This window comes from Strongylocentrotus purpuratus, unplaced genomic scaffold (genome assembly GCF_000002235.5).
Source record: "Strongylocentrotus purpuratus isolate Spur 01 unplaced genomic scaffold, Spur_5.0 spur5_scaffold_1, whole genome shotgun sequence".
NCBI lineage: Eukaryota > Metazoa > Echinodermata > Echinoidea > Camarodonta > Strongylocentrotidae > Strongylocentrotus > Strongylocentrotus purpuratus.
In genome coordinates this window covers 5,074,568-5,100,477 of record NW_022145594.1, presented here as the reverse complement: position 1 = coordinate 5,100,477, position 25,910 = coordinate 5,074,568, and the positions used below count along the sequence as shown (strand labels likewise).

The window sequence follows — 25,910 nt, the reverse complement described above, 5'->3', positions numbered from 1 at the left end:
CTGAGTTATAGAGAAGACACAAAACATCAAATATACAAGGGGTATGAATATGTCAGTGGTTAACTATACATGTAAGGTTATATTTACCATGTAAGGGAACTTGTTACCAACATCAGTGCATTCATTTGTATACATGTATGTGTACATGTACATTTCTTGTGCCTTTTCCTTTATACTTTTTATAGTCATCAGTCATATCAAAATATTAGAAACCTGCTTGTCTGTTAAAAACCTCAAAAGCCCATTGATGACTTTCGAGATTGAAAGTAGCACTAAACAAAAAACAAATTGTATAATTGTTGTTCATGCAGGCATTGTAGCAGAAGACGAGTGTACACCTTGTACAGGAGGCTATGCATGCAACCAGATCGGCCTGGCCTACCCACCCGTCATGTGTGCTGCAGGCTACTACTGCAGGAAGGGATCCAACATCACTACTCCGACGTATGGTGAGTATCTTGGTCAAATTGGCAGCTCCGATATCATCATTTGTTCTCTACTTTCTTTCAATCCAGTTTCAGTTGCAACATTTGTCAAGCACCAATATGTATAGTTTGCTAATGAAATGCTCTGATGAGAATGAAGAATACCATACATGCAGTTCAAGATTCAGTACCTACACTGTAAGACTGAAGGAGCGGCTAGTTGTATGCAACTTTCAAAATATCTCATGCATTTGTATCTAAAAGGCAAATACATGACAGAATTATTCCTAATCACAACAAAATAATGAGGAATATGAAATTAAATGCAATATCTTTTTAACAAGGGAAACGTTGACTGGACAAATAAGGAGATTTTCCTCCTTTTGAAAAAAAATTAGGAAGATGGATGAATTGATTTACATACATGAAAGCACAACAGAATATATGTGTAAAGGTAATCTGTAACAACAATAGAATTTAAAAAAAGGAAAAAAAGAAATTTTAAAATGATGTGAAGCCAATGCTTTATTCCTATGATATAAAATTCAATTCAATTCAAGGTATTTTATTCACTCATTGTAGCCAAAGGCTAAATTACAAATGAATTTACAAAATTCAAAACGTTAAAAACATCATACAAATTAAAAGGAATCATACACAATATTGTAAAAATAAATATTAAAGCAAATGAAAGTAACTATACATGTATAATGCTAACATTATAAAAATATTGCTTACAAACAAAGACAATTTTGGAATTTAAAATTTAAATATAAATATTATTATCCACTTTCCATCAAAATTTAAAGCTTTGTGTAAAGTGACTTGAGTGGTATCTGATGGTAAAAAAGATAAAAAATGATTATTTTTCATTAAGTTTAATTAAAGGAGTTATGAGTTTTCTATTATACAAGTAAAGGTATAATCAAAAGGAACAAACATGAAAAATCAATACAAATTCACAAGTGATTAAATAGCTATAAGTTCCGAATTATAAGAAGTAGACTGGCAAGTGGTCAATAAAGTATGCATGGGTTGTATCAAATAATTAATTGATTAAAAAGGGTATTATTAAACTTAAAAAACACTAAATTAAATGAGTGTAAACAAATGTTCGGCGTTTCTATTGAAAATATAATAAATGTTTAATATACAGTCATAGCTAGTGAAATTTAATATGTACGAATGTAAATTATACTATTAATCTAATCTAAGCCAGATTCATAAATAGGTAAAAACAAGTTTGTGATAATCAAGGATCATTTCTGGTTTAAAAGTCTCACAAGAAATGGGAGAGCACTTTTCCGATAGCGCTCTGTTCTACATTTCACAGGCCTGTACTGGTCACTGAAACGTAGTGCACGGAGTTCAGATTGCTTAGGGGGCAACCATTGGGGAAAGTTTTTCTCAAGTGATTTGGCAAACTTGACACACAGTTTGACACGTCTTTCCGACAAAGTGGTAAGTTTTGTAGTTATTAGTGCATTCTCATACGTTTGGTACTCTCTGCCTAGAATGATGCGAAGGGCCCTTTTCTGTATACTTTCTATCTGGTTGGAGTCCGCTAAGGTCAGGGAAGAATGCCAAACTGGGGCGCAATATTCGGTAATGGGTCTGATGTACGACTGGAATACGGTAAGTAAATCTTCTGCGGGAAGTCCAAACTTTTTGAGGGTTCTGAGCATGTACATTCTTTAAGCATGATATATTATATGACTTATGCATTATTTTTTTTTCTTTAACAGATGAGTTCAATAACGAGTGTCCAGCAGGATCCTACTGTCTGGAGGGAACGGATAGCCCCATAGCTTGCCCCGAAGGCTACTTCAGTCCTAACATCAAACTCCAGTCTGAAGCAGAGTGCTTAAACTGCACTGAGGGATACTACTGTAATGAGACAGGTAGGTTTGACGGAGGAGGAGGAGGAGGAGGGGAGGGAGGGAGGGAACCGATAGTCCCATTGCTTGCCCTGAGGGCTACTTCAGTCCTAACATCAAACTCCAGTCTGAAGCAGAGTGCTTAAACTGTACTGAGGGGTACTACTGTAATGAAACAGGTAGGTTTGACAGGAGGAGGAGGAGGAGGAGGAGGAAGAGGAAGAGGAAGAAGAAGAAGAAGAAGAGGAGGAAGAAGAGATAGAGGGGGGGGGGGGGAGAGAGAGAGAGGCAGAGATTGTGGTATAATAATGATATTGTATGTATAGAGAGCAACGAAAGAATTATCTATGGAGATGAGAGAAGGGGATTCAGAAAGTGAGAGAGAGAGAAGAGATTGAGATAAAGACAGGTAAGTTCAATTGTCTTATCTTCAGTTACAGTTGCCCTGGGAGTATGAACAATCAGAGAGAATTAAGAAAGATAATAAAGAGAAAAAGAGTTACAAAAAATGTATCTCATAAAGACAGATTTCTAGAGAGACATACTTGTACACTGTATGTAGAGATTCATACAAATGTTCCAAGAGAGATATTGCGAGATAGAGATTTGGAAATGAAGAGAAATGGAGAGACAGAGAGAGAGAAGTCTTGGGAGAAAGGGAGAGAAAAATGGGGAGATAAAGAGAGAGAGAGACGAAAAGTGGGGATAGTGAGAGAATGGGAGAGGGAGAAAGAGACACTGAAATAGGTAATTTTCCAAACGGCTACTACAGTGTAGTTCATTTATTAGTGACATCTCTTTACAGGCATCATAGAGGTCAGTGGTCCTTGCTCTCCGGGCTATTACTGCGAGGAGGGCTCTACTACGCCCCACAGCCTCATCTGCATAGAGGGTCACTACTGTGGCCTTGCGACCTTCGACCCCACGCCGTGCCCCAACGGGACATTCTTCAACGCCACCGGTATATCGACGGAAGAAGAATGTTTCCACTGTTCGCCTGGCTACTACTGCAATGGACTTGGTAAGGATGTCAACGATCTTTCATCTATTCATTTTCATTTCATTCAATAGATTTTATTAATTCGCTTAACTTTTTAGATTTTAAAAAGACATAATAAACAGAGACAACTCGAGTGAACAGCGAATTGCCTGAGAGTTATTGCCCCTTTTCATTATCCTTTAATTGTGAATCAAATACTTCTTCATATTTCTATGTACATGTAGCAATTTAAAAATCTTGGCTCTAACCTATAAAGTCTAAGAATAATTAGACATTTCATAAACTTTAAAAATATGATATCCTACATTGCAGTTACAATTGACATCATACTCAAGTTCACTTGTGAACAACTCAGATCAGTTGCACCTATTTATAAGAAAGGGTCGTCACTCCTGTAGTGCTTCAAGAAAAATACAAAGTAGTTACTTCAGGAAATACATCACCAAGATGAGAACATTACAAAGAATAGTACTTATATGCATTAAACACATCCAAGAGAGGATTGTGAGTACTGTGTCTTACCGTTACTGCAACTCTTCCTTTACATAGGTCTTACGGAGCCTACAGATTCCTGTGCCCCAGGGTACTACTGCCCTCAAGGGTCGTCTTACGCCAAGGCCGTCATCTGTCCCATTGGAATGCAATGTCCTCTTGGTAGTGCTGAACCGCAGGACTGTGTTGCTGGAACTTACACCGATAGCGAGGGACAGGCTGCATGCCAAGTTTGTCCAGAAGGTTGGTATAGTAATAGAACGGCTAGATGTTTAGATCTTCCCTCTTCCCTCTTGCACAGACGCTGACTAGGTAATAGTGGGAAGCTCTCCATTCCTTGGATATGACTGTAAAACCTATCTATTGAAAAGTCACCAACTACATACATGTACATGTAAATACACTGCTCTCTTTGTAAAAGAGTTAGCAGATATATCCCCTAGTGTAGTGGTACTTTTGCACTTTCTGATCAATTTTAAGCCGGTGGTGAGAGGCCCAAGGCACAGATGATGCCCAACTGGTAATCATTATAAAATAAACGTTTTAAGCTATTTGTCTCCTCACAGTTACACTATCTCACGGATGAGGGGAAAAACAAATGGTTTCCTCATAGACCATGTTGCCTGTCATTCTGCTTTATTTTAATTACTGCCTTCCAAGGCGAACAAATCCAAATATTATTAGGAAGTTTATAGCATAGTAGATACAGTCAAACCTGCTAAACGAACCTGCTTTTAAAGACTACCTGTCTACACAGACCACTTTTTGTGTTTCCCTTGGCCAGTCGCTATAGACAGGTTTGACTGTAGTAATCTCTTTATTGTATTTAGCACACTATGATTCAAGGTTTTGTTGTATATCCAATTTGTTTGCAATTTGGAAATGTAGTAGTATCCCCTTTCAAGTTGTTCAATCTTTCATGCCACTCTGTCACAAGTTACTACTGTATTCTTAAGCTGGGGGTTGTAGCTTATGCTGGAAGCACCACTTGGGCTTGCCGTCAGGTTCACTATTTTCCCAATGGTCCTGGAGTCGACTTCCAGAAAGCCATGTCTTGAAAATTTGTTATAATGAACAGTAGAATCATTCTTTAACATTGTTCAATCTTTCATGCCACTCTGTCACAGGTTACTACTGTATCCCAGAGCTTGTAGTAGAAGGTGATGCTGGAAGCACCAGTTGGTCTTGTCCTCAGGGTTACTACTGTCCGAACGGCACTGGTCATGACTGGCAGCCATGTCCTGCAGGAACCTATGGCAAGACAGCAGGACTCACCAACATCCTGGAATGCACACCTTGTGATGCAGGTGAATAAGAATAGTTCTATGGTTCCATCTTTGGTGTTGCAAAGCTTTAATTGCAATATATATATTGACACATGAAAACCCCATGTGAGTATAAAGGGGAAGATTTTGGAGAACCATTGTTTCATTTCATTTTTCTTGAGGCAGGTCCATGAGGATAGGAGGTAGAGTTAATTTGCATGTCATATGAAAGGATTTTTTCCTTTCTGTGGGATGAATTTGTATTCAACATTAAGAACTGGATTTTGGCTCGATTTTGACTCGCTAATGACTCGATTACCCTGAATGACAACAAAAATCATATAATAATAATTATATTTATAATGATAATCGCATTTGTGTATTGCTTAATACTATGTTAATAAGTGCTTTAAATTGTAATTATTAGTTCCCTTGTCATATTAAATTGCTTATCCACACATGAGAGTGCACTCCGCTCCTTGGAGAGTATTCAGGCAAGGGCAATTATACAAGCGTACATTCCAATTCAACCACATAAACATTGGCACCTGGGTGGAGAGTGACAAATGTAGAGATGATGCTACACTAGTGCTGTGCCAGGGTTCAAACTCACAACCTTTACGTTTCTAGTCGAGTGTTTAAACCACTCAACTACAACACCTCTATTCATTGATAAAATCTTTATCATCTTCATAAATACAATGCTTTAATTTCTTCTTCCTCTTGTCTATCAGGTTCATACTGCCAGGGGGTGAATCTGACCTCTCCAACTGACCTCTGTAGCCAAGGTTACTACTGTGTCTCTGGAGCGGACAGACCCAATCCTCTGTACCTCAATGACAGCCAGTGTCCTACAGATACTGTGCATCCAATCATTGGCCATGTCTGTCCAGAGGGGCACTTCTGTGTGGAAGGATCAGACTATCCTGAAGGTAGGTCTTCTTTACAGTTTCGAAAATATTCCAGACTCTGTCCTCCCAAGTACAGTGAATATGACAGTAGATCTTGACTTTGGCCTTGTACGTCCAAAGGCCTAAGGTCACTTCTGTATCAAGGGATTGCAGCACCCTGAAAGTATGTAGGGTTCTTGAGAGCTTTAAGATGTTCAATTATTTGCTCTACCAAGCAACACCGTAGATCATGCCGCCAATTACCCTAGCACTTACAAAATCAACATTTAGAATGAAGAAACAGTACAACAACTGACACTGTGTAAATTCATACTGATGCAGTTAAAGATAATAAACTAATTGTAGTGAAAAGGAATTTGGAATGGGGGTTCACCAAAACTGTTCTTGTGCGTTTAACTGCCTGTGCTTCCTCAAGTGCTCAGCAAAAGTTTGACTCCTCATTGATATGCTTATTGAATAATGCATTGTTCCTTTATTTTTCTGTACTCTCTCTCACTCTCTCTCTATCTCTCTGTCTCCGTTTGTCTCTCTTTCTGTCTCTCTGTCCCCTCTGCCTCCATCTCTCTCTCTCTCTCTGTCTCTCTCTCCTTTGTTTACAAACTCCCAGGTTGTCCTGCTGGTACATACAATGACGAGCCTGGAGCATGGGACTGTATAGACTGTCCCGTAGGATACTACTGCTATGGCAATACCACTGACTACCAAGCTAATGAATGCCCATCTGGTTAGTACAGACTGTTTCTCTCAAGAAACAATTGTCTGCAATTTTTTCTTTGCGAGTGGTATTTGGTTTGTATTGATTCACCAGTAGACTCGTTAAACAATATTTGCTTTGATTGTAATTCATTTATTTATGTACCACTCATTTCGTTTACACTATATAATCTCATTGTGTAAATTATGTCGACCATTGTCTGATTGTTATTTATCACTTTGTGTTTTTAAGTTGTATTTGAAATCCAACCTTCTTGATTGAAATGAATAAATAAATGAATGTCAAATGCAATATTGCTTGATTGTGTAAAACCTTGATCCCATAGCCTTTACCTTTGACTTGAAAAATAATCCTTATGTTGCACCACATTACATGTACAGTGTATGTACAAGGAATAAAATGTTATTATACCCTGTACATTATATTCATCTATGGGAAACCCGTTGATTACTGAATTTTCTCATCTCATAGGCTTATTACAAGAACCACATGGTTCCAGTAGGGATTAGGTTGATATTGAAATTTACATTTACAGTGATATAAGACTCCACTGCAGAGTAGAGTAACAAAAGCTTGTAGGGACAAAAGAACAATTCTTCTTCTGCTTCCCTATGAGTGACCACAACCAACACTTAAAAAGCTCTGGGTTCCATGAATTAATAATGGACTTTTCTTTTTCTGTTTGTCTCTTCAAGGATACTATTGTGAGCTGAACACTCCTGATCCCTACGCCCATCCTTGTCCACCCGGCACCTTCAACAACCTGACTGTACAGCACAGCCAAGCAGCATGCGTGGACTGCTTGCCTGGATGGTACTGCGCTGGCTATGGAAACTCACATCCTACAGACGAGTGTGATGAAGGATGGTACTGTAGTGGTGGAGCTAACGAGACTCAGGTTGGTAGATCAAGAGAAATTGGTGGGGGATTAAAGGGTATTAAGGACCCTATCGGAAGTGAAAAATAGAATTACATCAAAGGAAAGCTTATAAGCTATAGATTACAATAACATCAATTATATGCTATTTTAGTATCTTTCAGAGGGGTACCAGCTCTCTGAAAACTCAACATCTAAAGCTTTGAAAATCAGAATGGATAGGGTATTAAGGGTTAAGGATTGAAGAGAGGGCTAAGGAGGGGGAACAAGTGGAGGGAAATAAAAAGGAGGAGTTTGAAGGAAAGGGATTGAGAGAAGGCGAATTGAAGGGAAGGTAGATTAAGTGGAGAAGGGATTTTAGGGGGAAGGAGTGACTTTATAACCTGACAGACTGGATGACTGTTATTGTACTTGCTATGGGAACTCGTCTCAACCGATGACAAGGGATGGTATTGCAGTGTTGGAAGAGGAGTAAAGGGTATTTAATAACCTCACTGGTTTCTTGGCTGGTTATAGATATCCTTGTGACAAGATATCTTAAGTCATATCTTTTCTCTATCTTTTCAGCCATCTACCAATGGTGGAGAGTGTCAACCAGGCTATTTCTGCCCTCTTGGCTCAGGAGCCCCAGTGCCCTGCACAGCCAGTCAATACTGCGACCTCGCTGGTCTAGCCCTTCCTACCAACTCCTGTGACCCCGGCTACTACTGTCCTTCCGGGTCATCTGACCCTCGCCAGCTGGACTGCACTGTCGGTCATTACTGTCCAGAGGGCAGTAGTCTCCCGACACCGTGCTCCAACGGGACGTATAATCCGTCGTTGAACCAGGATGAGGTCTCAGACTGCCTGCCATGCCAAGGAGGGTATTACTGTAACGAGACTGGTGCTAGTACGACTAGTGGCGAATGTGCTGCAAGTGAGTTCAGTAGAGATAAACTTTTCAGCATGTTTCTGTGGAGGGTTCATGGTCTAGAGGATAGGTCACCGGTCTGTCTTTTGGCCAGATAATATCTCCATTTTTTCCACTCTCCATCCAAGTGAACTAAATGGGTTCCTAGTACGAAGAAATTTACTGAACATTTCAGTGCTTTATTATGGCAGCTTAGCTACATTGGGGGTAATAAATATAATACATGCATGAAGCGCAGTCAAGTGTTTTTGTATAGTAGCTGCGCTATATAAATGGACATACCAGTATTATTACCATTATTTATTTAGCAGTACAAGACAAAATTGTAAGTTTTGTCTTTTCCTCCTAGCCAAGGTAGATTACCAACTTACTGAAAGAAAAAATAATGCATTACCCTGTCTTTACATTTGATTATATTGTTAAGGTTTTTATAAGTTTTGTGTTTGCTTGTGCATGTGTGTGTTTGTGTCAGGATTTTCACAGATGTCTAGCAGTCAGATACATGTATGTAACCCAGTTTGAAAGATGGGTCGGTTTGTACGAAAAGACAGAAAGCTGATCATACCACGGACATCACAGCTACCAACTCACGTCTTACATGGATGAAAGAATTCATCTCATTTCGAGTATTCTTTTATTTCTTCTTCCATGACATAGGATACTATTGTCCACCTGGTCAGGTCACTCCTACTCCAGGAGATTACCTCTGTCCTACCGGTCACTACTGTGTGGCAAACCTAGCCACACCCACCCGCTGCCAGGACGGCACTTATCAGAATGGGATGGGCAAAGATTCCTGCCTCACTTGTGAAGAAGGTTAGTAGACACCGTAAGGAGTTAGTAGAAGTGTGTCATTAGACACAATAATCAATAAATACTATGGCACCATCTTTAAGACAGTTATTTGTGATTGATATCAATAGCAACGATGTACATAAAGAGATAGATAAGATAGATAAGATATTTATTTGTCTTTCTTTCAAATGACACGTAAAGCATAACATTAGATCATTACATATTTACAATGCAAAAAAACAAATTATGGCAATGATAAAAACAAATTAAACTAAAAGAAAAACGAGGAGATAGGAGACTGCAAACTTGCGATTGATTGAAGGAGTTGCGATTCATTCTGATCAATCGCAACTTTTTATAGGACGGGTCCATATGTTACTTTACTTATACTATAGCATAGTTACTTTAAAATTGAATACTACATGTATATAGCAGGTATTTTCATGGCCTGTATTTGAGTCTCTGGTTGAAACCAAAGGGGGACTATTTTGTGGAGGGGCGAAGCCTAAAAAGAAAGTGGTGTATCACCAAGAAAATGGTATTGCTCTGAAGATTTGTAAAGCCATGTTTCATTGATTCCAGCACTCATCAGATCTTATTTCAGCACTGTCATCATTATTGTACACTTAAATTTGTCACTCTCAATTGAGGTGTTGTAACTGGTTAATTGGTAGAAAATAGTTCCTTGAATGCATCCACTGCTTTATAGTAGCTGAGTTAAAGCCAGTAAATACAATTACAATCATATGTGGGTACCTTTAACCTGTGTTATGATAAATATATGTGCAATATAGATATACATGTAGAGCTTTTACGTTATCATAATGATTGATTTTAATAAATTTATTATTCCCATCTTCCAAAGGCTACTTCTGTGATAACACCCTGTACGCTGTGAGTGACCTTTCCAATGCTTCGTGTCCAGCTGGCTACTACTGTCCGGCAGGGACCAAGAGAGCCAATGAGTTCCCCTGCCCGCCCGGGACCTACAACAACCTGACCAATTCGATCAACGAGTCTTCTTGCACCCAGTGTCTGGCTGGGTTCTTCTGTCAGACCCCAGGCTTGAGTGCCCCGGAGGGAGAGTGCTACCCAGGGTAAGTTACACTAGCTCAGTCAATGGCTTGAATTCATGAAGGAGGGTTAAATGGAAATCATGGAACCATATAAGTACGACTCAGAGCGGATAAAATTCATGTATTTCTGTGACATTGATTAGGCTACTCAGTATCAAAATTATCAGTCTGATATATCATATTACAACTTCATTTCATTGATTTACAAACAACTTACATGTTAACATGTACAGTTTTACACAGAGTTACTGCCCTTTTGGCTCCAAACAGACGATGTAATTCTTTTGCATGATTCCAGATGCCTCATTTCATGCTGCTACATTTCACTATGCTAGTTTATGTATTGTCTGTGTCAGGAAACTTTCCCATCATTAATGTTTGTTGCAATGTGGTGATGATTTTTATTTTAAACTAAAAAAAAGTTGCACAGTGATATTCATGTACAGATTGCCTAGCTCCACCAACTGCAATCACTGCACCTCAAAGCTCTCTCTCTCACCAATGTTCTTCTGCAGCTATTACTGCTTAGCAGGGGAGGATAACCCAACACCCAACCCTTGTCCCGAGGGTAACTACTGCCCCTCTGGTAGCTACAAGCCGACCCCCTGCCCAGCAGGGACCATCTCCAGTGGCATAGAGAACATGAACGTGACGGACTGTGCGCCATGTGACCCGGGCAGGTACTGCACAGCCAACAGCTCTAGCAATGGTAAGTTCTAAGTTCTTCATCCAGGGGGGTGTTTCACACAGATCCTAAGTTGAACTTATCTCTAAGTTGGAATTAACATTTATGGAAAGCCAAGAAAATATTTTGTAACTTTTTTTTTTTTGGGGGGGGGGGAGATTTCATGTTCTTGATGGGGATTTTATAAAAAGTCTAAAATACTTTAATTTTCGCTTTTGAATATATCTTATTTTAAGACTACAAATAGCTCTCCATAAGTTTTAAGTCCAACTTAGAGTTAAGTTCGACTTCAAATCTTTGTTAAACCCCAGCCTGATCTATGGCTAGAAGACATTGGGTTCGGAGTTGAAAATATTCATGTAGAAACATGCACATGTACCTGGAAAAAATGACCTACTCATCATACATGTACCTACTAATCTTTGTATTATAAGATACAAATATGTGAAGTGCCCTCCAATGATCTCATGTTACTTTGCTGCAGCATTATTTCTTGTCTTGGCTCACTTTTCTTTGAAGAACAATATGAAGGTTTCTTCTCCCCTTATAAAACGATATACCTTGTTTGATAACCTTTTACTGAAGCCTAATCATGTTTAAACTCTTCTTTAAAAATTACCATGTTCCTCACGTTTTACAATATCTTTTTACCCATCTAATCTGTGTTTCCCATGAAACTTCTTTACTTAATAACTGCTCATTATTTAAAGTGGGACTGCACTTCTTGTAGCTACTTGCGCCCTAAGCGGGGCCCGTTGATTGATCCCCCATGGTCCCCTGTGTGTTATATTAATTGAGAGTTGATTTGATGAGATAACCACCTGCAAGCAGGGAGGTCTAATCCCTCCTGGCCAAACTAGTAATAGTGCAGATAGGCTTTAAGATTGATTTCAGTTATCTCCCAACATTTTTGTAACCAACTCTTCACCTTGTATGAATCTGAATTGCTTTTAGTGTAATCATGGAAGAACTATTATAAAACTTTAAACTTCAAACATGCTGTATACTGTCTTCATTCTTTCCTGTCTTATCAGGTCAGACGCTGCCCTGTGATCCTGGATACATCTGCACCGGGGGCTCCGACACACCAACCCCAGGGGACATCTCCATCGGTTACACCTGTCCTCAGGGCCATTACTGCGAGACGGGCGCAACGAAAGAAAAGAGATGTGACCAGGGAACCTACGCTCCATCGGTCAACCTCGGAGCTTGCGATGTCTGCCCAGAAGGTTAGCAAAAGTCTGGGTTTTGGATTTGTCGAAAATCAGAGAATTTAGACTGCTGTTCTTTCAATATATATTTTTTGTGCACACCTTCACCTCCGTTCTGGATAAAAGTGCAATTTCTAGAATAGGTGTGAAGAGTCTTACAAATTGGCAACTGTGTACTTGCATGGTCTTTACTCTTGAAGATTGTTTTGGAGCTGACTTCTTCGTTTTGTTTCACTTGGAAGTTATGCAAGTGTGATTTAGTTTTAACACCCCCAAAACAGCTAATATTCAATCATTGGCATTTTCATGAGTATTCATTTTGGAAATTACATGTGTAGTATGTGGACTTTTTGTCCTTATGATGTTGTCTCAATTCATGAAATATATTTTGTTTTCCTCCTGCCTCCTAGGATCGAGCTGCCCTGAGACTGGTATGAACTTCACCTTGTCCTGTCCTGAAGGGTATTACTGTTTACCAGAGACCAGAGATAATGGAATGCCATGTCCTCTAGGTAGGTCTGGATGATGGTAGTGATGATGGTGATGGTAATGGTGATGATTATTGATAGTTGCAATAGTGGCGGTAATGATGATTGTAATGATGATGGTGATGATAATGGTGACAGCAATGGTGGTGGTGACAGTGAGGGTGAGGATGTTGATGTTAGTGATGGTGTTGATTGTGATGCTGGTGGTGGTAGTAGTGGGGATGGTGATATTGATGATGATATAGACAACAGTGGTAGTAACACTGGTAGTAGTAATGGTGATGATGGTTTGTAACAGTTGTAGTGATGATAGTGATGCTGATAATGATAATAATAACAATGAATTTATATAGCACTTAATATTAGACATTTCTAAGCACACAAGAAATATATTTAAAATCTAATATTAGTAGAACAAATACAATCATACAATGCAATAGAATGCACATTACGACAAATGCAGTAGGTTTAGACAATTTTGAACTGGTAATTATAATGGTAGTGATGCTAGATGATAGTGATAACAAACATTCACAAGGTTTCTCCATCACTTCATTGTCCAGGTACCTTCAACAATGTCACCGTGATTGTGATGAGGTGGTGGTGATGATAGTGATAATGATGATGAAGACATTAGTGGTAGTAACACTGGTAGTAGTGATGATATTGGTGGTGGTGATAATAATGTTAATGTTATTATATTGCACTTAATATTAGACATCTCTAAGCACTTCACAAAGCACACGAGAAATAGATTTAACTCAAATAAAAGTGGAACAAATACAATCATACAATGTAATAGAATGTAAAATCAGACAAAATAAGTAGGTTTTAGACAATTTTGAACTGATAATTATGATGGTGGTGATGCTAGATAAGGCCTTAAAAAAAGATGTTGTATTGCCCTTTGCGGCCGACCCCAAAATCTTGAAATCTACGGTCGGCTTAAAAAAAAAAAATTGTTTACCATATGAAAAAAAATATATATTCCTGGTACCCTGTATTAAAGCATTCAAAACTGAGAAATATCATCCCAAAGAGGAAGAATATTTCTGACCGACCCATGTTTTTGGCACCTAAAGGGCTATACAACATCTTTTTTTAGGTCTAATAGTGATGACACACATTGACAAGGTTCCTCCATTACTTCATCCTCCAGGTACCTTCAGCAAGGTCACGGGTCTCTTCAATGAAAGCCAATGCCAGGCCTGCTTGGCCGGGATGCACTGCAACGAGACCGGTCTCTCCTGGCCCACTGGGTTCTGTGAAGCTGGTTTCCTCTGCATCTCAGGAGCGATGGAGTCAGCGCCGGACGATGGAACCAATGGACCTTGCCCTACAGGAGCGTACTGTGAAGAAGGTGAGACTAATGGTTTCCTTTTGAAAGAATTAAAGCCCCACTGTCCTACTTGTAGCTACTTGCTCCCTCTATATAGAAAACTTCCCCAATCGGTGCCTGTTGTTCCCCCATGATCCTCTTTTTCTTAAGTAAGTTGAGAGCTGAGTTAATGAGATGGCCACCTTGTCAGTGACCTCGCTGTGTGGTCTAATCCCTTCTGGCCCAGTAGTATTGATGGTATTTAACCTGACTTTTAGCACCAAAATAATCCCCCCATCCTCCTTCCCCTAGATGTTAGCAGAGGTTTCATCATATTTTTCATATTCATCTTCCAACATAAATTTATGCTTGATTTTGGAGGTATGATTTAGAAAATCAAGAATGAACAGGAAGAAATTAATTAAAAACATATTAGATGCATGCAGCAATTAATGCATACTCACCATCTGTGTGTTACAAAAATACTAAGCATTCTACACGTAATAATCTTTTTTCTTGTTGTCTTTGTGTCTAAACAGTCCTTAAAGCCCCACTGCAGTACTTATAGCTACTTGCGCCCTCTATATAGCAAACTATGCCTAATCGATGACCATTGGTCCCCATGATTTTTTTTTTCTTATGTTAATTGAGAGCTGATTTGATGAAATAACCACCTGTCATCGACCTTGCAGGGAGGTCTTATCCCCCCAAACCAAACTAGTGCAGACAGGCTTTAATTAGGTGATACGTAACGAAGTCTACGTATCACCTTTTGATTTCGTCAAGATTTTTCTTTATTAGGTGATACGTACGTAGACGTATCACCTTTTGATTTCGTCAAGATTTTTATTATTTATTTATTTATTATTATTCTTCCTCGAATTTGTTCGCAGGATATCTCAAGACTGAATAAAGCCATTATCATGAAACTTGCCATGATGATAGATCTTAGTCTAACTTAGAACTGCGTGACTTTTTAAAGAGTCAAAATTATCGTGACGTCATCCAGGCGCCATTTTGTGAAAATCAACTAATGATCATATCTTCATAACGGAAAAGTATTTCTCATTCATAATTATCACGATTAAGATAAATATCCGTCCGGTCAAGTTGAGGTCAATAAAAGTGCGCAAATGCGCGCGTGCGCGTTCGTCCGCGCGTTTACGAGCGCGCAAAAATTTAAAATGCTCCAAATCATCCCAAATTTTTTTTGCATACGTTTCAGGCCATATGGAGCATTTGATAAAAAAATTACGCACACGCGCATGCGCGCGCGTTTTCGCGCGTACTGGCATTTTGCAACATAGAAACGCCGATTTTTTTCTGTCATCATATTCGGTACATTTTTCCAAGCATTTTGATAATTTGTTCACCTTTTATTAACGCAATGAGCGTCCGTCAAAGTTGACAGCACGCGCGGATTTGCGTTATCTTTATCCACAATACATGGGCAAAAACATGCCTATATACAATTCATTGTAACTCTTTAGAATAGATAGAAACTCCTAATATTTTTTCATATTTGGATAGATTATGAGTCGGAGATATGATTTCATGTCTCATGTTATCCTCAATTAACTCATGACGTCATCATAATGGCCTCCAAACTCAAAATTTCAATTTGCATATTATGACGTCAGCATATTTTTAGGAAATTGATTGTATCTCTGTAAATATGGATCAATTTTCTTTTTAATTTTGATATGTTCTAGCTGAGACAATTTTCTACAAATGTAGTATTCACAATTTTTATTTTTGACAAAAGTATCATGGTGTATTTTTGCGATTAAAGGAGGCATGTCAATTTTTCGCATTTAGCGTGTATTCTCTATGGGACATGACTTTTTCTCAAAACTGGATTCTACACTCCTGTCTTTCGCGAGCAAAATCTCCGTTGTTTTAGCTTTGTTTTCGCTTAGCTTTGGATATGTTGTAGCTGAGACAATGAGCTATCAAAAGTGTGCCCTTTTATTTTTCTATTAGATGCCGGGATCATGCTCATATTTCACTTGCAAAGTAGGATTTCTGAATTCCATTTCCCGTTTACGTGTAATCGCTATGGGAGATGTTTTGGTATATCGGTAACGCACTTGACTTCCAACCTCGAGATCCCTGGTTCGAGTCCGGGTGTCTCCAACACTTTTTTTTCCACTTTTTTTTTCCCTTTGACCTTCACTGTACCATCTCCTTTGATTATTTAAACACGTAGATTCGCAAATAATGTCATAAATAACCCTTTTTACTTTATTATTACCCTATTTTCACTTAATCCATTACTTTTTGCGTGTAATCCCTATGGGAGATGACTTTTTCTAAAATCTGGAGTCTACATTCCTGTCTTTTGCGAGCAATATCGCCGTTATTTCGGCTTGGATTTTGTTGATTTTTGAGTATGTTGTTGCTGAGACTATATGCTATCAAAACCAACCCTCATTTTTTCAATAAGATGTCATGATCGCGCTCATGATCATGATCATCATTATCATAATGATGATAATCATTTTTCAATTACATTTTTATTTCTTTGAATAAGATAAAATCGTCAAAATGTGTTCTTCATGATGTAAATTAGAGTCAAAGGTGTAACTGGTTACTGCGCAGGGTCAATGGTCATATTTTTTCAATCTATCTTCCCTAGATCCATAATGATCAAGGGGACACAATTTAAACTTGACATATGGATAGATCTTAATGGATGAAGCATTCCATAAAATAATCGTGTAATGCATTCTTTATTATGTAAACCATTAGCATACGTATCACCTAATTCGTCAAAGTGACGAATTAAAGTCTAGTTATTATTTATTTTTATTATTCTTCCTCGAATTTGTTCGCAAGATATCTCAAGAATGAATAAAGCCATTATCATGAAACTTGCCATGATGATAGATCTTAGTCTAACTTAGAACTGCCTGACTTTTCAATGACTCAAGGTTATCGTGACGTCATCTAGGCGCCATTTTGTGAAAATCAACTTATGATCATATCTTCATAACGGAAAGGAAATTCTCATTTATAATTATCAGGATTAAGATCAGTATCCGTCCGGTCAATTTCATGTCAATAAATGCACGCAAAAATGCGCGAACGCGTTTGTGCGCGCGTTAACGCGCGCATACAATTTTAAAATGCTCCAAATCATCCCAAATTTTTTTTACATACGTTTCAGGCCATATGAAGCATTTGATAACAAAATTACGCACACGCGCATGCGCGCGCGTTTTCGCGCGTACTGGCATTTTGCAACATAGAATCGCCGATTGTTTTCTGTCATCATATTTGGTACATTTTTCCAATTATTTTGATAATTTGTTCACCTTTTATTAACGCAATGAGCGTCCGTCAAAGTTGACAGCACGCGCGGATTTGCGTTATCTTTATCCACAATACATGGGCAAAAACATGCCTATATAAAATTAGTTGTAACTCTTTAGAATAGATAGAAACTCCTAATATTTTTTCATATTTAGATAGATTATGAGTCGGAGATATGATTTCATGTCTCATTTGATCCTAAATTAACTCATGACGTCATCATAATGGCCTCCAAACTCAAAATTTCAATTTGCATATTATGACGTCAGCATATTTTTGGAAAATTGATTGTATCTCTGTAAATATCGATTAATTTTCTTTCAAATTTTCATATGTTCTAGCTGAGTCAATTTTCTACAAATACAGTATTTACAATTTTTATTTTTGACAAAATTATCATGGGGTATTTTTGCGATTAAAGGAGGCATGTCAATTTTTCACATTTTGCGTGTATTCTCTATGGGACATGACTTTTTCTCAAAACTGGATTCTACACTCCTGTCTTTCGCGAGCAAAATCTCCGTTGTTTTAGCTTCATTTTCGCTGAGCTTCGGATATGTTGTAGCTGAGACAATGAGCTATCATAATATGTCCTTTATTTTTCGATTAGATGCCGGGATCATGCTCATATTTCACTTGCAAAGTAGGATTTTAGAATTCCATTTCCCGTTTACGTGTAATCGCTATGGGAGATGTTTTGGTATATCGGTAACGCACTTGACTTCCAACCTCGAGATCCCTGGTTCGAGTCCGGGTGTCTCCAACAATTTTTTTCTTCACTTTTTTTTCCTTTTGACCTTCACTGTACCATCTCCTTTGATTATTTAAACACGTAGAATAGCAAATAATGTCATAAACAACCCTTTTTACTTTATTATTACCCTATTTTCAGGTAATCCATTACTTTTTGCGTGTAATCCCTATGGGAGATGACTTTTTCTCAAATCTGGAGTCTACATTCCTGTCTTTTGCGAGCAATATCGCCGTTATTTCTGCTTGGATTTTGTTGATTTTTGAGTATGTTGTCGCTGAGACTTTATGCTATATAAATCAACCCTCATTTTTGTAATAAGATGTCAGGATCGCGCTCATGATCATGATCATGATCATTATCATCATGATCATCATTATCATGATGATAATCATTTATCAATTACATTTTCATTTCTTTGAATAAGATAAAATCGTCAAAATGTGTTCTTCATGATGTAAATTAGAGTCAAAGGTGTAACTGGTTACTGTACAGGGTCAAAGGTCATATATTGTTTCAATCTATCTACCCTAGATCCCTGATCAAGGGGACGCAATTTAAACTTGACATATGGATAGATCATAATAGGAAAAGCATTTTATAAAATAATATATCGTGTAATGCATTATTCGTTATGTAAACCATTATCATACGTATCACCTAATTCGTCGAAGTGACGAATTAAAGTCTAGTTCATTTTGTCTTTGTGTCTAAACAGTCCTTAATACTGTGATTTGTATGTACTACATGTACATGTCCCATCTCATTTAACTCTGTTCCTATCTTTCCTTTCTTCAGGTGTGACATCTGAGGCTTTCTGCCCTCCTGGAACCTTCAACCCGACCCAAGGCGGTAAGAACATCACCGACTGCCTGCCTTGCACCTCAGGCAAGTTCTGCGGAACCAGCGGCTTATCGTCCCCCACGGGCTGGTGTCTCGAGAGGTACTACTGCCCTAGCGACGCTGAGGTGCAGGACGATCGTCCAAGCGAGTTTGAGTGTCCGGCGGGACATTACTGCCTGAATGACACAGCGACACCATATGCCTGTGACCCTGGTATGTGCCTTATTCACATTGTTTCAAATATTGTTTGCCCTTTTTAGGATGGAGCAAGACAATACAATGATCATATGTGTTATCTATTTTGTATTTGTTTTATTTTTTATATTGTTTATAGCTACTATACAAGGGGTTAAACACATATTCCTCCATAGTAAAACCTTAGATTCGTTCATTATCAAGATATATGAAGAAAACATATACTTAAATGTAGTTTATAGAACCGACTGTTTCTTGATTTCTTGAATAAGAATTTAATTGACATTTAAAAAAGCCTTGATACAAAACACCTAAAGATGTGATTAAGATACAATTATATCAGTACCATACAATCTCAGCTCGTCTATTTTTCACTCAATATCAAACATCTCGCACCTTACTTCTAATCTTTAATATGCATTTTTCATTTTGACCTTTAAAAATTATTAAGCATTGATTTCATTGACCTTTGATATTTGACCTTTGACATCTATCATTTGATGTTCTCCACTTTTAGGTACTTACCAACCCAACACAGCGTCCATTGACTGCCTGGTCTGCCCCGAGAAATTCTTCTGTCTTGTGAACTCCAGCCAACCTGAACCCTGCAGCCCCTATTCATACTGCCCTGAGGGTTCAACCGCACCTGTCAACTGCCCCAATGGCACGTACACCATGGATAACGTGACTGGTCTGGCGTCAGCAGATGAATGCCAGCTCTGCCCTACAGGTGAGTTGTCCATTCTACTGTAGTATCATTTCCTTGGCTGAAGGGAGCAGACCCTTTTTTTTTTGAGGGGGGGGGGGGGGAGGGGGAGGGGTATCAAATTTCCAAACTCTCTAGTTTTGATTGCTGAAATGCGTGGTTGATATCCTAGATAACTGTTCATTGTTATTCTCCAGCGACATCTCTTTGGAATGCTCTTCCACTGAGGATCTGATCAGCAGAATTCCTATCAACATTTAAAATAATCTAAAGTCATACAAGTTTGCATGTTATTTTAGTTAATTATATGTTGAATGTACATCTATGCATATTTGTTCTCATTTCTCTATGCAACTCATTCTAATTGTATCCCTCTGCGCCTCAGAGTAGTTTACTAAATCGATTGCGCGTATTACAAATGCTGTATTTATTATTATTATCATGTACATGTATCACTAATTGATTTGGATGATATATGGACAGAAATATGTTGCACATCTAGCTTCTCTTTTGAGCTTGCAGCCAGAAAATTAATTGCTTTCTGAATATCTTTCCTCTTACTCAGGCTCCTACTGTCTTGGCGGTCGTATAGCCGGCCCATGTTCAGCAGGGTATCTGTGTTACAGTGGATCAGACACACCCACACCTGATGGAAGCGATCCCACCGTAGGAGAAATCTGCCCCTTTGGCTTCTACTGTGAAGAAGGTAAACATTCTATCAATCTCTTTATTTGAATCGAGTCTTTATACAATTTTCATCAATCAACATTCAGTATCAAAATGAGCCAGTTTTGATATTTGATTATGTGTTTAATTAGGAATAAAACACTTTTTAGGGTACAAAGTACACGATGGAGGTTACCTATGCTGCTTTGTTTGTCAAGAAGAAGAAAAAAGTAATAGCTTTGTGAATTCTTGAATGGGACTTGCCACCCATGACATAGAGTGGGGTATTGTATCATATTGAAAAACAAAACTATTACCACATTCAAGTTTTTATTCCAAATTGCTAACAGGCCATTGTAGTCAGGAAAATTATGATTGACTACCTTTAGATAGGAATTATTATTGCAAGGAGTATTACTGCATCTTATATTTATTTCATTTGTCAGTTTCATTTGGCATTATGTGGAATGTTTATGACACTATGTATGTATGTGCAGGATCTGAGGGGTTTCTATCATAAGGGTAAAGTGCCCCTACAGTTACAATTAGTCTCAGTCATATTTTTGTCATTGGTTAGTTCCATTTGCCTATCTCTGAAATGTTAATGTCACCACAGGTGCAGCAAACGTGTCCGCGTGTGAGCCTGGTAAGGTCATAGCTAAGGAAGGAGCAATGAGCGTCCTTGAGTGTCAGCAGTGTCCTGCTGGGTATATCTGCTCAGTAGATAACGTCCTGCCACAACCTTGTACACCAGGTAAGTCTGATTTTATTTCCCTTTTAATTTGAAACGGAATGAACATAAAATTTGATATTATTAAGTTTAATTAGTTGAGATGTCTTGCTTGAGTTGATTAGACACTTCACTAGGTAGTGAATATTCATGTACTTGAGCAAGTGTGATAGATATTCTCCTCCAATCCCCCTGAAAGCCCAGAAAAATGAAGCTACAGGTTATTCAAATTCTTGCAGCTGTGGTTTTACATCACACTGCGCTGAACTTTACTGAACAATTTCATGTTTTATTCTTTGTGTCATTAATATCATATTTTAGTTTTTTTGTATATATCTTGTAAGGAAAGAGGTTTTAAGTTTCGTACTAGGAAGAAAAGAAAATAACTGTTCTTAATCCAAACTTATATATATATATATATACAAAGCATTGCCATGTTTGGGTGGAATTCTGCACTTCAGGGAGATAAAATCAATATTGATGTACATGTACATGTACAGTGTGAGTACCACACACAGTCTACTGAAATGAATATTTGTTGTTGCTTGTGAATATTCTCAAAATTCAATGATACTCATTACATCTTAAAATGATAGTTACTCAAACGAAATTGTTGTATATTTTCAGGATATTACTGTGAGTTTGATGAGGACAGAACGCCTTGTCCAAACACCACCTATTCATCAGAGTCTGGAGCCACTAACAGCAGTACATGCAAGCCATGCGTAGCTGGCTACTGGTGCAATGAACCAGGTAAGACAGAGGGACTAACTTGGGCTTCGATTCCGAGGGAATTCAACACCATTTGGGTTTTTACCCAATAACAGGTGTTGCCAATCACTAGGATTAGCTTTCAGTTTTCTGAACAACAGGCCTTTTGTAAAAGCTCTGTATTTTTAAACTATAAACCCATATGGCAAAGTCATTATCTTACATTTCCCTCTCCTGAAGACTCTCCAAGAGAGTAAGGGGTATTTCATACATTTTGGAAAAAAAATTAACATTTTAGTCATTTTGTGTGTTGGAACAACACTTTGTCGCAGTGAACACGCCGATTCAGGCACTTTGAAATTCCAATACGTGTAGTGGTTACATCTCTTTTTGTAATTCTTATTTTTTTTCCGTGTTTATTTTCATCAGACTGCTCCTCTGTTGTTTCTGCTTTCTGTTATACCCCTGAGGTTGAACTTCCTTATGAGTACTTCTGAAACTTTTGTGATTTTTTGGGCAATCATGTTATGATATTTCTTTCTTGTTGGTATGAATCACATGTATGCTTTACACTCCACATGTACATCAATATTGTTATGAATTTTCTTCCTTTTTTCTTCTTCAAATTTAGCTTTGACCAACTACACCAAAGTGCCTTGTCCGCTTGGTCACTACTGTCCGATAGCAACATATGAGCCCATCTCCTGCCCAGCAGGGACATACAGGAGTGAAGTCAGTGCTGCAGGTGGGTTTTTGCAATCATTCCTTGAAAATCTTTGGTATTAGTCCGGTTCAATCATACATTTACATGAATGTCTGAATGCATTCGCTTACATGAATGTCTGAATGCATTCGCTTACATGAATGCCTGAATGCTTTCACTTACATGAATGTCTAAATACATTCGCTTGCATGATGTCTGAATGCATTCATTTACATGAATGCCTGAATGCATTCGCTTACACGAATGTCTGAATGCATTTGCTTACATGAATGTCTGAATGCATTCGCTTACATGAATGTCTGAATGCATTCATTTACACGATTGCCTGAATTCATTCATTTACATGATGTCTGAATGCATTCATTTACATTAATGTCTGAATGCATTCATGATGTCAATGGGAATTTCATCTACACTGTTGTTGTAAAGAAATATTTGGCTTGCACCCAGGAGATAAACATTGCATGCTCGATATTGTAATTTCCTAAAGAAACAAGTCAGGAAAAAATCTTCAAACCAGCAGGATTTGAACCTGCCATCTACTGCTTGCCAAGCAGTGACTCTACCACTAGGCCATTAACTGGTCCATGCCACAGTCACGACGAACTGGAAACAAATAACTCATTCTGACTTATTAATATTAATCAATCTACCATAAGGACAATAGCTTTGTTTTTAACTTCTAGATTTAGCGCGCAATGTTTGTCTACTAGATGCAAGCCAAACATTTCTGTACCACAATTGAACTTCTCCCAGGAAGCCTTACAGTACATTCAAATTCCATCTATCTTTTCTTCTAAAATACTGTTTGCAGTACTAGCACCATTCTGGCTATCAGCACAATAAACTATGTATTGTTTACATCTATCCAGTAAAAAATAGTAAAAAGTAATTCAGTAGTACACACTCATTGTTCTTCTAATTTGAATACTTACCTGATGCCACTCTCAGGCTAAAGCTTGGTTGCTGTCTAGGTAGACTCAATGGTAGACTGACTTCAAAGTTTTCCCAAAGAATAATGTTAAGATCACTATAGCTCGCTCGTTTGGTTTAAATACAGAAATAAGGTCATGATTTGTTGTAACTGAGCTATCACGTTAAGATCCACAATAATTACACGACTCTCCATTTATAACATCATTCTTGGCTTTGTTTTCTCCTTTGCAGATGAGATGGACTGTACCATTTGCCCTCCAGGGTACTACTGCCCCAATGACACGGCTAATATCTTTGAGATTGAGTGTGATGAGGGACAATTCTGCCCCGAAGGCTCCTGGACACAAAGAGATTGCCAACCAGGTACATGTCCTTTCGTAAAGATTGATCACAACTTGAGTTTGGTCTGCTTAAGATGGGTACATGTGCATTTACTTGAACTTCATTGCAAGTTGAGATACATGACGGTCACAAGTTTCAGGAGTTAAAAGGAATTTCAAGTGCAAGCTTCATAACACCAGGAACCTACGTTATTATTTTCTCCTGATTCGTGGTTCATTTATTAGTATACTTTTACCAATCAAATTTTCTTCCTCTTGCATCTACTTCCCATGAGTGTATCCACAAGCAAGTTGGATAGGTGCAAGTGACTTGTTGTTATTTTAAAATATATTCTATAATGCCTTATACATGTTTATAAACTGGAGATGTGGAAATACATACAACTCAATTAAATTTAATTCATCTTTGTCTTTACCTCCCAGGTTATTACTGCAACCGTTCTAAGACCCAGGAGAAGTGTCCAGCTGGCTACTACTGTCCAGTGCAGTCACCGTACCCCATCCAATGTCCAGACGGTCACTACTGCGGAGAAGAGTGTGGCTACTTGAACGATACATCACCCTGCCCTGGTGAGTCAGTATTCCTTACTCAAATTGGCAACACTTGGAAAGTTTAACCTGTCAAACAGAGTTTGAAGACATATCTATTCTGAAACCATATGAATTCAGTAAACAGTCACTTGTATATAATCTAACATTAATGCTGACCCAGGGGTGGCATCTGATAGTGCTGTGGAAAAGGCAGAAATGTAGTAATAACTTTCTACCCACACATTTATGTCGGTATTCCTTACTCAAATTGGCAACACTTGGAATGTTTAACCTGTCAAACAGAGTTTGAAGACATGTTTATTCTGAAACCATATGAATCAATGAACTGTCACTGCCTGGTAACTTTAATGTAATCTAACTTGAATGCTCTCCCAGGGATGGCATCTGAAAGTACTGTTTATCCTGTGGAAAAGGCACCATATAAATTGCAAAAACTGTTCATTGTCATTCCAAGACAATTTTATGCAATCCTAATCTGACTGCAGAAGAAAACTCTGCCTTAAATTAACTACCCAAATACGAAACCTTGGTCATAAGCTGAATTGTAATCTACCTGCTAGAATAGAAACTAGATACTCTCTGAGAAGCAGAAAAGATCTCTGCCCACCTAAGTGTAAGACTAAAAGATACAGAAATAGCTTCATCTCTTGGTTGTTTCTTTTTTATACAATTACACTTGTTTTAGTTTACAGAAGTAAAATATAGTACTAATGTTTTACCCACACATTTTTGTATTTTATCTAAAACTGTCTGTGGGTTACGCAACTGCATGAAACTTGGTGACATTTATATTTAAAATCTTGAATCATGTAGATGTTTTTTGAAGTTATTCACCTTTAGTGATGGTAATTGAAGAAAAATTATTAATCTGATTAGTAATGTCCGTTGTCCGTTGTCCTGTAAAATCCTGATAATTATCTGATAATAGGCTGTTCATAGATTATTCAGTTTGTACAGTCTTTCAGTATGGTTTCTGATATTTTTCTTCCTTTTTAAGTATATACAACGTTATGTAAGTATTCCCTAAATGAAGAGGGAAAGCTCATAAGTGATCATTCACCAATTATTTGAAATATTTATGTATCGTTTTTAATGATTAATTTTTCTGCACAATACAATTTGATTCAGTTACAATTACAATTATTTAAAAGACTTTGATACAATATTTTACTCAACATTAAAAATAAATGTGTCACATTCGGTTATGCACTGTTGGCAAGTTGACCACAAGATGGAACTGTGCAATAAACAGTACGCTAGGTACAAATTTCATCATTCTGTATCGCTTCCTTGAAGAAGGCTTTTGTTAGATAATCTCTGCATGATTTCCCTTTTCTATGATGTGCATATTCTTTTATTTTTTTGATGTTCTTTATGTTTGTTTTTTGTCCAACA

At 37.9% G+C, this 25,910-nt stretch overlaps 1 protein-coding gene across 1 annotated transcript in view; it reads left to right on the top strand.

The window, feature by feature from the left end:
* The window catches only part of LOC585963, a 140,194-nt gene that overhangs the window by 75,628 nt on the left and 38,656 nt on the right, over positions 1-25,910 (top strand). The window contains 23 exon segments of the mRNA XM_030978245.1: positions 312-449; positions 2,171-2,326; positions 3,108-3,323; positions 3,852-4,037; positions 4,922-5,101; positions 5,794-5,991; positions 6,578-6,694; positions 7,381-7,583; positions 8,130-8,478; positions 9,130-9,288; positions 10,133-10,364; positions 10,859-11,052; positions 12,063-12,257; positions 12,650-12,751; positions 13,887-14,087; positions 18,910-19,167; positions 19,667-19,879; positions 20,421-20,561; positions 21,138-21,275; positions 21,879-22,004; positions 22,594-22,707; positions 23,854-23,985; positions 24,387-24,533. Coding sequence (XP_030834105.1) covers positions 312-449; positions 2,171-2,326; positions 3,108-3,323; positions 3,852-4,037; positions 4,922-5,101; positions 5,794-5,991; positions 6,578-6,694; positions 7,381-7,583; positions 8,130-8,478; positions 9,130-9,288; positions 10,133-10,364; positions 10,859-11,052; positions 12,063-12,257; positions 12,650-12,751; positions 13,887-14,087; positions 18,910-19,167; positions 19,667-19,879; positions 20,421-20,561; positions 21,138-21,275; positions 21,879-22,004; positions 22,594-22,707; positions 23,854-23,985; positions 24,387-24,533 — 4,095 coding nt within the window.